The 13774-nt window shown below is 35.5% G+C and overlaps 1 protein-coding gene across 1 annotated transcript in view; it reads left to right on the top strand.

Moving 5' to 3' along the window:
* Window positions 1-13774, top strand: part of LOC150108622 (lysine-specific demethylase RAD23A-like) — a 120942-nt gene that overhangs the window by 103556 nt on the left and 3612 nt on the right. Inside the window, exon 7 of the mRNA XM_090390892.1 lies at window positions 2094-2416. Within this exon, the coding sequence (XP_090247018.1) occupies window positions 2094-2416 (323 nt within the window). The remainder of the gene's footprint in view (window positions 1-2093; window positions 2417-13774) is intronic.

Genomic DNA, 13774 nt, shown 5'->3' with positions numbered 1-13774 from the left:
ATATTTCTATTGTCTAAGGCACTTTGTACCATATCAATCCACCTATATCCTGGTCTTCCTCTGGGTCGTTTTCCTGCTATCCTGGCAGAGAACACTTGTTTTGCTAACTTTCCTCGCCCATTCTGTTTAAGTGACCATACCACCTGAGATTAGCTCTGCTAACACATTCCTGGATGTTGACAATGTCAAGTTCTTTCCTAATATCCTCGTTTTTAATATGATATTGCCATTCATGCCATCTGTTCACGCCTCTAATCTTTCTCAGGACTCTCATATCTGCGGTCTCTTGTCTTTGGTCAAGTGTTTTACTTCTGACCCAGCTCTCAGATCCATAAGTTAAATCTGGTTTGAACACTGTCTTGTATACAGCTAATTTAGTGTTCTGACTAATTTCTCTCTTATTCCATATGAATTTATTCAATTGACTTCCTACCATACCAGCTTTGTTGATTCTGTTGTCTGTTTCTGTATTTAATTTACCATCTTCACTAAAAATCGTGCCTAAATAGCTGAAATGTTGTACTTGTTCCACAGGTTCTCCGTTCACAACGCAGTTGACAGTTTCAAAGATTCTGCCTATTTTCATTGTGTTTGTCTTTTTATTGCTGACCGTCATACCATATCTATTACAACAGTTATTCAATTTTGTCAGGGAAGCTTGCAAACTTGTAGCGGATTTATTTAGAAGTATAACATCGTCCGCATAAAGCAAAGAGCTGACATTAGCATCTCCAATTCTGATATCATGTTTAATACCACTTTCCTTCATAATGTGATCCATATAGATAACGAATAACAGGGGGAATAATGTACATCCTTGTCTCACACCAGATTTAACATTAAACCATCTTCCTGTACTTCCTTCAATTCTAACTGCTGACTTACAACTCAAATACAGACTAAGTATTGCTTGATATAATGCCCCATTGACACCATATAACTGTAGTGTATTGAATAGCTTCTCTCTTGGCACCTTGTCATATGCCTTTTCCAGATCAACAAAACTTAAATACAGATCTTTGTTATATTCCCATGCTTTCTCAACTGTTTGTCGTAAAGTGAAGATCTGATCCTGACAGCCTCTATTTGGCCCTGAATCCAGCTTGTTCTTCACCAAGCTTTTCTTCCACAATTCTTCTCACCCGTTTTTCAAGTATACTTGCATTAATCTTGCCAGGAACACTCAATAGGAAAATACCTCTGTAATTCTCACATTCAGTTTTATTTCCCTTTTTATATATGGGTACTCTGAGAGCTCTACTTCAATCATCGGGAATTCGTCCCTCTGTCCAGGCCTTTTGAACTATGCAGTGTAACTAAGACTTTTATATCAGCATTTCTGGTAGAATATCATCTATTCCTGCTGCCTTTCCACATTTCAAGCCTTTGATGGTATTTTCTACTTAAAGTATGGATATGTATTCCTGACTGTATGTCTGTTGAGTGTTTTTTACTACTGTGCAATCACTGCTTGTTTCATTTAGCAATTTTTCAAAGTTATTACTCCATACTTCAAGGATATCTTTTTCTCCTGTTTTCATGTCACCTTTATTATCTCTAACTCCTTTTACAGCACTCTTTCCTCCATTTCTAAGCTTCTTCAACAATCTCCAGAATATTTTGCCACCTTCTTGATATTTATTTTCCATGTTCTTGCCAAAGTCCTCCCATGACTTTTGTTTAGATAGTTTTACACAGTGTTTAGCTTTCTTACATTTGTCTCTGTATTCTCTAAGAACACAAGCTGACTTATTTGGCTGGAACTTTCGATATGCTTTCTTCTTTTCCTTCACTGCCTCTTTAACTTCCATATAAGCATATTATAATAATTATATTTAAATATAATAAAACTTAATCTGCTGTCGATGTTCTTAAAAAAAATTAAATTTTGTGTAATAGCATTATGCAATTTTAAATCTTTACTAGGAAAAAGAACAATGGAAAATTCATTTGATAAGTGAGGATTTAGTGAATTTTAAATATAAAAAACTATGCTATTCTATTCACCATTTCTCATTATATACAAAAATATTTTTTACATGAAGTAAGTGAAAATAGTGCTAATTCTAAAAGAACTTTCTTTAAAATTACAGCTGACAGTTTAGCCTATTTACAGTCACAGCCTCAGTTTCAGCAAATGAGACAAATCCTGCAGCAGAATCCTCAACTGCTAAATACTGTATTGCAACAACTTGGACAGAGTAATCCTCATTTATTACAGATAATATCACAGAATCAAGGTGAATTCTTAAGAATGCTAAATGAATCATTGAGTGATAGTACAGAACATTCAGAACAGACAGGGGCTGTTACAGAGAGAGAACGGGAAAGAGAGAGATCCAGTGATCAGAGTGGTAGTCCTGGCGAAGGAGGCTATGTTCAAGTTTCTCCCCAAGATCAGGAAGCTATTGAAAGGGTAAACTTATTTAAAATGCTCACTTAAAGATTTACATTTTTTTCTTTAATAATGCTTTTTATTATTTATTTTATTTTTGAATTCCTTTCTTTTTATTATTCTAACCCAGCTTCAAACAATTGACATAAAAAAATAAAAATAATTATAATAATTACTCCTAGAGTGCTTCACTCCTAACTATCTTGTTAGGAGTATTTTTTGTAATCAATCAGTCATTTTCTTACCCATTTTGGTAAGCAATTGTCACCACTACCCATTGAATGCATTTTTGATTAGCAGATTCTTACGGGGAATACTATTAGTGGATTTTAGCTGAGATATAAATAAATCATATCATAGCCATTACTAGATGTTGATTCATAACAAATTTTTCCATTACAAGATAATGTACAAATCTAATTAGTTCATGCTGTACATAGACTTTAGACCTGCATCCTGTATTAGATAGAATGTCTGGTACAGGATGGGGTAGAGGGATGGAAATATTTGAATTAATTTATTTTTGTGAACATCTTAACTAAGTTCTGTTTTATTAATGTAATGAAACAAATGTTTACCTTTATCTGTGTGGCCCTATATTTTCATAACCAAATCTATCCATTACATTGTAGCATAAAGTAAACAGTCAATCTGCCAAACAGTTTTTGCTGGCACATGGTTAGAAATCAGTTTGACTACTATGATAACAGCAAAAATGTCCTTCTTACTTTGTTGTCAGTAATATACTGATTTCAGTATAGTTCTTAAATGCACAAATTCCTTTCAGTGGAATTGTTTATAAATTGCTTTGATTTGGATGTTCTTAGATGCATAATTTTCATAGCCATATAAAGAAATGCTGTATAGTCACTCTGTTATGAACTTTTCAACGGCACTCACTTGTTGCCTTCATATATGGCATGGTATATAAACCTTCGTTAAATTCGCAGAGAAGGGTGGGAAGTGTAATTTGTTGGTCTTCTCATCAAAGAGAAGACAGAATGGATTTTTTTACCCATTGCGATACTCAAAATAAAGCATAGTTTTAACATAGCTTGCTGCTCTACTGCTATTGCTTCGTTCTGCTTGGACAGCTTCCATCAACCAATGGAAGCAATTTGATCTTATCAAGATGAACCAATTTAATCTTATTTAAAAATTGGTTTAAACAATGTGAAATAAAAATGAAAACCATGAACAGTATAAGCTATGAAACAGAGTGTAAGAAAACAAGAGTCCCATATGCTGTGATTCAGTGGCTGCAACACAAACTAAAATACTCTGGCAAGCAGTTTAATATATGAATTCTGCTTTTATTTTGTATTTATTTTATGTTGCCATCTTTTTCTTTGAATATTTTTTTATGTCATTTCTGTTAGAAAAAATCCTCTAGTCTTCAACAAAGATGGAATTTGTTGGGAATTTTTAAGATTAACATATTTTCTCTTCTGCTAAAACTTTGAAGACCATATTCCCTGTCTTCCCTGATATGAACAGTTCCCTAGGCCAATTATAATCTTTGTCATGTCTTGGAATACAAGTTGACCATAACTCTGCACATTAGCAGATATGATCTCATCAAAGCCTTGTGGGGAAAAAAATTCCTTATTCCTGCAAGTTAGTGTTCTTTTAGACATTGCTGTATTTAATATTTTCATACTTAATTACCATCTTCACTAAAAATTGTGCTTAAATAGCTGAAATAATTGACTTGCTCTTAGGTCAATTGCAGTTGATATTTTCTATGCCTACCTGTTTGCATAGTATTTTTTTTATTTCTGAAGTTCATATCAAATTGTGTTACAGCAGTTTTTCAGCTTTCAAATCCTGAAAACTTGTGTATTGGAATTTAGAAGTATATGTATTACATATCTCATGAAGTAAATAGCAAAGTTGAATATCTTCATTTTAATGAATAACTGTGGGGATAATATATACTCTTGTTTTACAGTCTGATTTTATATCAAATCAGTCTTATGTAATTCTGTTCGCTTACAGCTTACTGTACAGGCAGCCCTCGGTTTACACCTCAGTTCCGTTCCTGAAAAAACGGGCATAAAACGAACCCAATTTTAATGGGAGGTATGAAGTTATGTTCTGCACAGACAAAAAATATGCACATGAAGTATGTGTAACATTATTATATTTAAAGCTTTGATAATACATACATATATATTTGTTAAAATAAAATTATTAATAATGAAAACAAAACAAAATTATATAGAAAAAATATGAAACTTTGAAAAGATATTACATATTTCTATGTTGAAGTTCTTGGTTTCGGATCACCCACTTTTTTTAAAAAAAAAATTCTAGTGTTAACTGCGTAGATTTTCTTTCTTTAAGGAGTTCAGTGTAAGGTCGAATAGATGCCATTACACTCCTTTTTACGTTCACACTCTGTTCCCAATCATGGTCCATTTCGCAGAGTTCATCAGTCAATGTCTCTATGCTTGCAAGGATACGCTGTAAATCGGCCATTTTCATATCTCTCAGAGGACCTTCTTCGTTTTCTTTCTCCTCCTTTGGATGTTGACTTAATTGTTCGGCTAATTCTTTTAAGTCTTCATTGGAAAGCAGTTTATCATGGCTCTAAGACTTCTGTCACATCTTCAGCTGTAATATCGTACAATCCCACCTCTCCCGCAAGCTTGGTAACATCTTCAATAACATTCTCCTCCTCTTGCTCTAATTCCTCGAAGTCGTGCATAAATGCTGGAAGAAGTTTTTGCCTTGCTCCTTTTAAACACTTTGCTGACATGTCGTTCCAAGCTGCCTCGATATTGTTAATGCCCTTCAAAATATCGAATGACTGCCAATAGTTTTTCCTGAAGTGTCCAAGACTCTTACCGTTTCCATAAATGTTATACAGAGGTAATAGGCTTTGAAGATTGATATAATCCCCTGATCCAACGGTTTTGGAACCAACGGTTCCAAAAGCAATTTGCATGCCCCCAAAGTGTTTGGGGGCATGTAAACAACCTTGACCTCCAATGGTGTTCTTACTTCAACAAGGTTTTGAGGATGTCCAGGGGCATTATCCAAGAGAAGCAATGCCTTGGCTGGCAAATCATTTTCTTTACAGAAGCAAAGCATGGTAGGACAAAAATAATTTGTGTACCAATCTATAAAAACGTTGTGTAACCAAGCTTTCTTGTTCCATTTCCAATAGACTGGCAGCATGGCTTTTAGACCCTTGAAGGCACGTGGTGTCCGAATGGTACACCAACATTGGTTTAAGCTACAAAAGTTCCGGAGACATTTGCACCCAACAAAAGCATAAGTCTGTCTTTTGCAGCTTTAAAACCTGGAGCAGAATGTTCTTCACAGAAAATGAAGGTGCGTGATGGCAATTTTTTCCATTAAAGCCCAGTCTCATCAACATTAAAAATGAGATCAGGAGGATAACTTCCTTGTTCTACACAGTCTTGAAATTCTTTAGGAAATGCAGCTGCTGCTGCAACATCTGCACTTGCCGCCTCACCACATAATTTGACACTATCGCACTTATTTTGAGACTTAAATCTCACGAACCAACCTTTGCTTCTTAAAAATGTTTCTTCACCTCCATCTGTCTTTTTAAGATCCTCAAAAATTGTTTTTGCTTTCTCAGTTATAATAGCCTGCGTCAGAGGAATGTTTTTCTGATTCAAGTCATCCATCCATAATGATAATAATTTTTCCATTTTTTCATGAAGTTTACCCCTGCTATAACTTGCATCTTTTGCATTTAGTACTGCTGTAGATTGTTGCACAGACTATTTTATTCTATCTGCATTTTTCATAATTTTAGTAACAGTCTGGAGGTAAGTTCATACTTCTACAGACATTAGCACGTGTCTGCCCATCTTCCATTCTTCAAATCACCTCCATCTTCTTTTCAAGTGTGATTGATTTCCGCACCTTCTTAACACCCAGTTCTGCTAATTTTTCTGCACTTCTATTATCAGACATGGTATGTAATTATGTACTTTATCAGTTTAAATACGTATGTACATAAAAAAAATTAAATAGAACAATTAGGTAGATTCAACATTAAAACACTAGAGTGCCTGCTAGTGTCATTTCTCAGTCAACCACACTACAGTAAGAAAGCATGCGCAGGCAATCGAGGTAAACAGAGGGCTGCCTGTATTGTTTTGTATAATATTTCGTATACACCATATACCTGGCATTTTTGGAGGGCTTTTCCCATCTCTGTAAAATTTACACACATTTAAATTCCCGTGATTTCTTGACTGTTTGCTTTAAAGTTGATTAAAAAAAAAAATTATATATATATTAGTCTTTACAGTTCTTATTTGATCCCATCTCATTCCTCAGTTTTATTTTCCATATTTTTCTTAGTATCTTTATGTATGATTGCATGAATCTTATCTTATTTGGAATGCTCATTAGGAGAGTTCTTCTATAATTCTCAAATTCTGCTGATTTTTTGTTTTTAATAGATGAATACTATGAAAGTCTTGAATAATACAGCGAAACTAAAACTTTCATACCTCCACATTTAAGCATTTTTTGGTCTGTAGTCTGCTTCAGTAGTTTCCCAAATTTCAGACTTTTGAGAGATTTTACTAAATACAGTTAACTTCATTTTTTTTATGGCAGAAAAATATCCATTCCCAGATATTTTTCTGCCACTGTTCTTATCTTTTGTTTTTTTATATTTTACATTACTGATTTCTTGTACAATACTAATACACTTCGCTGTTTCTAAGCTTTTATCATGGGTATGAAAAAGAAGTAAGCCAGTGTGTTTTTTCTTCCTATGCATATGAAGGAAATTTCATTATGTGTTTGGACATTTTTTTTTTTTTTTTTTTTTTTTTTTATATCAGGAATATATATCAAATATTCAGTATGGGATGAATATTTGAAAGCGTTTTTTAAAAGAAGTATAATTTTAAACATTTCCTCTTCTTCCTTCCGCTTAAAAAAAAAAATAATAAAACAATACTGTTTCATTTAACCATTATCAGTTTCCTGATTACTAATGACAGCAATACATGATTAAGTTTACATTATTTATCACTCATCATCATCATCAAATTCCTGCCATGTACCCTCAAGGGGTGTACAGGATATGACAGTACTACATGAAAAAATTACATCATTACTAACTTCCTATCTACAATTTTCCTCCAAATCAGTCTGTTACTTGTCAAGACTCCAACATTATCAGATCTTGTATTTCTATCGTCTAAGGCACTTTGTACCGTATCAATCCACCTATATCTTGGTCTTCCTCTGGGTCGTTTTCCTGCCAACCTGGCAGAGAACACTTGTTTTGCTAATCTTTCCTCTCCCATTCTATTTAAGTGACCATACCATCTGAGATTAGCTCTGCTAACGCATTCCTGGATGCTGACAATGTCAAGTTCTTTCCTAATATCCTCATTTTTAATATGATATTGCCATTCATGCCATCTGTTCACGCCTCTAATCTTTCTCAGGACTCTCATATCTGCGGTCTCTAGTCTTTGGTCAAGTGTTTTACTTCTGACCCAGCTCTCAGATCCATAAGTTAAAATTGGTTTGAACACAGTCTTGTATACAACTAATTTAGTGTTCCGACTAATTTCTTTCTTATTCCATATAAATTTATTCAATTGACTTCCAACGATACCAGCTCTGCTGCTTCTGTTGTCTATTTCTATATTTAGTTTACCATCTTCAGTAAAAATTGTGCCTAAGTAGCTGAAATGTTTTACTTGTTCCACAGGTTCTCCATTCACAACACAGTTGACATTTTCAATGATTCTGCCTATTTTCATTGTCTTTGTCTTTTTATTGCTGACCTTCATACCATATCTATTACAACAGCTATTCAATTTAGTCAGAGAATCTTGCAGACTTGTAGCGGATTTATTTAGAAGTATAACATCATCCGCATAAAGCAAAGAGCTGACATTAACATCTCCAATTTTGATATCAGGTTTAATACCACATTCCTTCATAATGTGATCCATATAGATAATGAATAACAGAGGGGATAATGTACATCCTTGTCTCACACCAGATTTAACATTAAACCATCTTCCTGTACTTCCTTCAATTCTAACTGCTGACTCACAACTCAAATAAAGACTAAGTATTGCTTGATATAATGCCCCATTGACACCATATAACTGCAGCGTATTGAATAGCTTCTCTCTTGGCACCTTGTCATATGCCTTTTCCAAATCAACAAAACTTAAATACAGATCTTTGTTATATTCAATTGCTTTCTCGACTATTTGTCGTAAAGTGAAGATCTGATCCTGACAGCCTCTATTTGGCCTGAATCCAGCTTGTTCTTCACCAAGCTTTTCTTCCACAATTCTTCTCAACCGTTTCTCAAGTATACTTGCATAGATCTTTCCAGGAACACTCAGTAGGGAAATACCTCTGTAATTCTCACATTCAGTTTTATTTCCCTTTTTATATATGGGTACTATGAGAGCTCTACTCCAATCATCGGGAATTCGTCCCTCTGTCCAGGCTTTCTGAACTATGCAGTGCAGCCACTGTAAGACTCTTATACCACCATACTTCAGCATTTCTGGTCGAATATCATCTACTCCTGCTGCCTTTCCACATTTCAAGCCTTTGATGGCTTTTTCTACTTCAAGTATGGATATGTATTCCTGACTGCATGCCTGGTCAGTGTTTTTTATCACTGTGCTGTCATCACTGCTTGTTTCATTTAGCAGTTTTTCAAAGTAATTACTCCATACTTCAAGGATATCTTTTTCTCCTGTTTTCATTTCACCTTTATCATCTCTAATTCCTTTTACAGCACTCTTTCCTCCATTCCTAAGCTTCTTCAACAACCTCCAGAATATTTTGCCACCTTCTTGATATTTATTTTCTATATTCTTGCCAAAGTCCTCCCATGACTTTTGTTTAGCTAGTTTTACACACTGTTTAGCTTTCTTCCATTTGTCTCTGTATTCTGTAAGAGTAAAAGCTGACTTATTTGCCAGGAACTTTTGATATGCTTTCTTCTTTTCCTTCACTGCCTCTTTAACTTTGTGTGTCCACCAGGGAGTTCTGATTTTTTTTAACCTTGCACACAACCTCACCACATGCCTCTCTGGCAGAATCAATCAATGTTTTCTTCAGAGTTTGCCACTGAATCTCCAAGGTTTGATTCCTGTTCTCAAACTCTTTCATTTTCTTTTCAATAATCTTTCTGTATTTTAGTCTACAGTTCACATCTGAGAGCTGCTCAACTTTTATTCGCTTTAAAACTTTCTTACATGTTATTCTTTTCAATATGAAATTCAATTTTATCCTGCTCAAGACTAAATAGTGATCACTTCCAATTTCAAATCCTCTGTACACTCTGGTGTCCTGCACCAGGGAGAAAACATCACTATCAACAATAACATAGTCAATGAGACTTTTCTTATTCCTAGCCTCTTCTCTCCATGTGAAGTTTTTCACCTATTTATCACTCTCCTGTCACTAATTTTTCTCCAAATTAGTCTATTACTGTCATATCTAATATTTTATTCTCCTACGGCACTTCTGCCTGAATCAATCCACCTGGATCTTGATCTTCCTCTGGGTCCTTTTTTTTTTGTCATCTTGGGATCAAACACCTGTTTTGCTAACCTTTCTTCTGCAACTCTGTGTAAGTGACCAATACCACCTTAGATTAGCCCTGCTTACACAATTCTTGAATGCAAAATTGTGAAGTTCTTTCCTAATGTCTTCATTTTTAATATGATCTGCTATTAATGCCATTTGTTAAGGCCTCTAATCTTTGATCAAGTGCTTTATTTCTAACCCTACTCTCAGATCCATAACTTAAAACTGATTTAAATACTGTCTTGTATATAGCTGGTTTGCTAGGTTTTGGCTAATTTCTCTCTTATCCCAAATAATTTCTTGTCTATTTCCAAATTTAATTTGCCATCTTCATAAAAACTGTATCAAAATAGCTGAAATATCTTACTTGTTCTATAGATTCTTTATTGAGAATGCAACTGGGGTTTTCTATGTTTCTACCTCTTTTTATTGCTGATTTTCATGCCAAAATTTGTTATAGCTCTAATTCAGTTTAGTTAGAGGCTCCTGTTAACTTTCACTGAATGTGTTTAGGATACATCATCTGCATAAAGCAAAGCCAAGTTTGACACCAGATTCTAATATCAGGTTTAAATACTGCTTCATATCATAATGCTATCCACATAGATGGCATCCTTGTCTTATCTCTGATTTTTCATCAAACCACCTTCCTGTATTTCTTTCACTTCTAATTGCTGACTTAGAACTTAGAACATTATACACCATGTACTGTTGTGTATAATGTTCCATTTATCCCATATAATTGTGGTGTTTTGTAAAGCTTTTCTCTGAGCATCTTATCATATGCCTTTTCTAGATCTACAAAAGTTATCACATTCCCATGATTTCTCAACCATTTATCTTTAAATGAAAATTTGATCTTGACAACCTCTATTTGGCATGAACCCAGTTTCTTCTCCAAGTTTCTCTTCCACAATTTTTCTCTTACCTGGAATACTTAATATAGAAATTCCTCCAATTCTCACATTCAGCTTTATTCCCTTTTTTATAAATGGGAACTGTAATTGCAAAACATTTATACCTCCATATTTGAGCATTTTGGTTGAATGTCATCTATGAGGGACTTCCAGCAAGTAAGTTCTGATGGGCTGTCAGAGAAGCAAAAATATACTTACAAAAAACTTTATTGTAAATTAAAGTAGACATCTTTTACTACTTTTCTACATAATTTCTGCCATTGTTCAGGCACTTATCATAATGGGGCACCAAGAGTTATATATTTTTGTCATAGAAGGTTGTCACCTGTGACGCAAAACCACCTATTGACTGATTCTTTGACCTTGTCGTCTTGAAACCGCTGGCTACCATAGAAGCATTTCCGATGTTTGAACAGGTGAGTAACTTGGCGCGAGGTCAGGACTATATGGGGGGGGGGGGGGGATGACGGAATTGTTCTCAGCCAAAGGTGGAGAGAAGTTGTGTTACGCCCTTCCATGTGTGGGTGGGCATTATCATTAATCAAAACAACGTCCCTGGTAAGCATGCTATGTCATTTATTCTGGATTGCATGACGTAGTTTCTAAATGGTTTGGTAGTACATACTTGTGTTGATTGTGAAGCCTTGACCCAAGAAGTCGACCAGCAAAATTCCTTGTCTGTCCCAAAACACAGTGCACATGATTTTCTGAGTGGAAACCGTTGTCTTCAATTTTGTTTTGAGTGGTGATGAGGTGTGCCTCCACTCCATGGACTGTTGTTTGGATTCAGGGGTTGCGTGCATTCGTCATCGTGCACACCTGTCCTTCCTTCATGTCTGAAAATGGCACCAATGCCTTGCTAAGGAATCAAACTCGACATGCATGTGCACCATTGTGATTGCAGCGCTGCAGTGAAAATATTTAAAAACAGAACGTACTTTCTGGTCGTCCCTCTTACTTCAGCTGCCTTTCCACATTTTTCTGATGGCTTTTTTTACCTCGGGTATTGATATATAGTCCTGTTTGCATTCCTTGAAAATATTCTATTACTGTTCTGTTACTGCTTGTTTTATTTGATAGTCTTACAAAGTAATTACTCCAGACATCTGGGATATGTGTATATTCAGTTTTCATATCACCTTTTATAGTACTTTCTTCATTTCTAAGCTTTTTCAATTGCCTCTCGAACACTTCGCCACCTATCTGACGTTTACCTTCTGTATTCTTACTGAAGTCCTGTGTCCTAGCACAGTATGACCTTTGCTGTCCTTGTGCCATAAAACCACAAATCAATCAATCAATCAATCCCATGACTTGTTTAGCTACTTCTACAGATAGCTTAGCATGCTTACATTTTTCTTTGTATTCTTTTATGGCATATGCTAATTTACTTGCTAGGAACTTTTGTTATGCTTTCTTCTTTTCTTGGACTTCTTCTTTAACTTCTTGTGTCCACTATGGTGTTCTGAATTTTCTTTTGTGTGTTTAATGTAGTTATTATTTCTTTATCATAAGCAAGTTTATTATTGTAATTCATTAATGATCTAGTTTGACCTCTGGTTTCATAGTTATATTTCAAAACTCAAGATTCAGCATAAGTATCCATTCTTTGTTTTTGCATAGATTTCCAATACCTCCCCTCTCCCATCCAACATGCACTTATTAAAATATTATGGCAGGCTAAAACTTATACAAACTGCATAACTTTGTATATTATTTCGGAGTGCTTTTTCACAATATAGCTGTTTTCTGGGCACGTTCTTGAGTGTGCAAAACTTGTAATTTAGCTCATCATGTTGGAGGCGTAATGGATTTTTTCAACACTCAAAAAGAATTAAAATAGAATTTAATACTTCCTATATTTCGTCCTAGTCACTAGGACATCTATGGGGATTGCAAAAACAATTAATGTAACATATACACAAATAACAAACAATACTAAGCCCAACCACGTGGGTGACACTAAAGTCCTATCTAGGTAGAGCGCCCTCTAAGGGCAGTAGTAGGTGGCCTGGAATGTAAGGGGGGAACTCTGGTGATGGGTGTTTCCCAAATCTTCGGAAGCTTAATGCAACCGTATCTATTGAGATTTGGTTGGTTTTTGAGAGCTGCTGCTGCTTCTAAGAAAAGTCTCTCTTTCTTGAATTTGCTGTGGTGGAGCATGGTGGTTTTCTTCCATGATACCCTGTGGGTGGTGTCTATGGCTCGTTTTTCGAAAAACGAGCCATAGACTCAGCCCCCACTCAAACCTTCTATCTGGCTAAGATATGTAGATGATGTGTTCTCTATTTGGCCTCATGGCCCAGACACGTTAGACTCCTTCCTCAGTCATCTCAATAGTCTACATCCAAGAATCCAGTTCACTATGGAAAAGGAAAAGAACAATTGTTTACCCTTCCTAGACACCTTAGTCACACGCCTGCCTAATGATACACTTACCTTCACCGTATACAGAAAACCCACACACACAGGCAGATACATTCACAAACTCTCCCACCACCACCCCTCTCAACAATATGGCATTATTAAAACTCTTACCAAGAGAGCCCACAATCTTTGTTCCAGTGGAACCGCCCTCATTACTGAGCTTAACCACATACACAGCACTTTCCTCTCCAATGGCTACAGCGATCACAGTATCAAAAAAATAATCAACTCCTCCCCCATTCCCTGTCCTTCTCGTCAACAAGATTTTAAAAATGCCATCACCATACCCTACATCCGTGGCACATCCGAAAAAATAGCCAAGATACTAAAACAGTACAACCTACACACAGCATATAAGCCCCACCGCAAACTTGCTACCCTTATCCGTTCTACGAAAGATCAGCTCCCTCCTCTCTCTCTGCCTGGAGTTTACAAAGTACCCTGTTCCTGTAAGCTGGCC

The sequence above is a fragment of the Typopeltis vanoorti genome, chromosome 3 (genome assembly GCF_054136105.1).
Source record: "Typopeltis vanoorti isolate ZY-2024b chromosome 3, IOZ_Tvanoo_1.0, whole genome shotgun sequence".
Lineage (NCBI taxonomy): Eukaryota > Metazoa > Arthropoda > Arachnida > Uropygi > Thelyphonidae > Typopeltis > Typopeltis vanoorti.
Note: the sequence above shows the minus strand (reverse complement) of the source record. Positions and strands in the feature narration are given on the sequence as shown.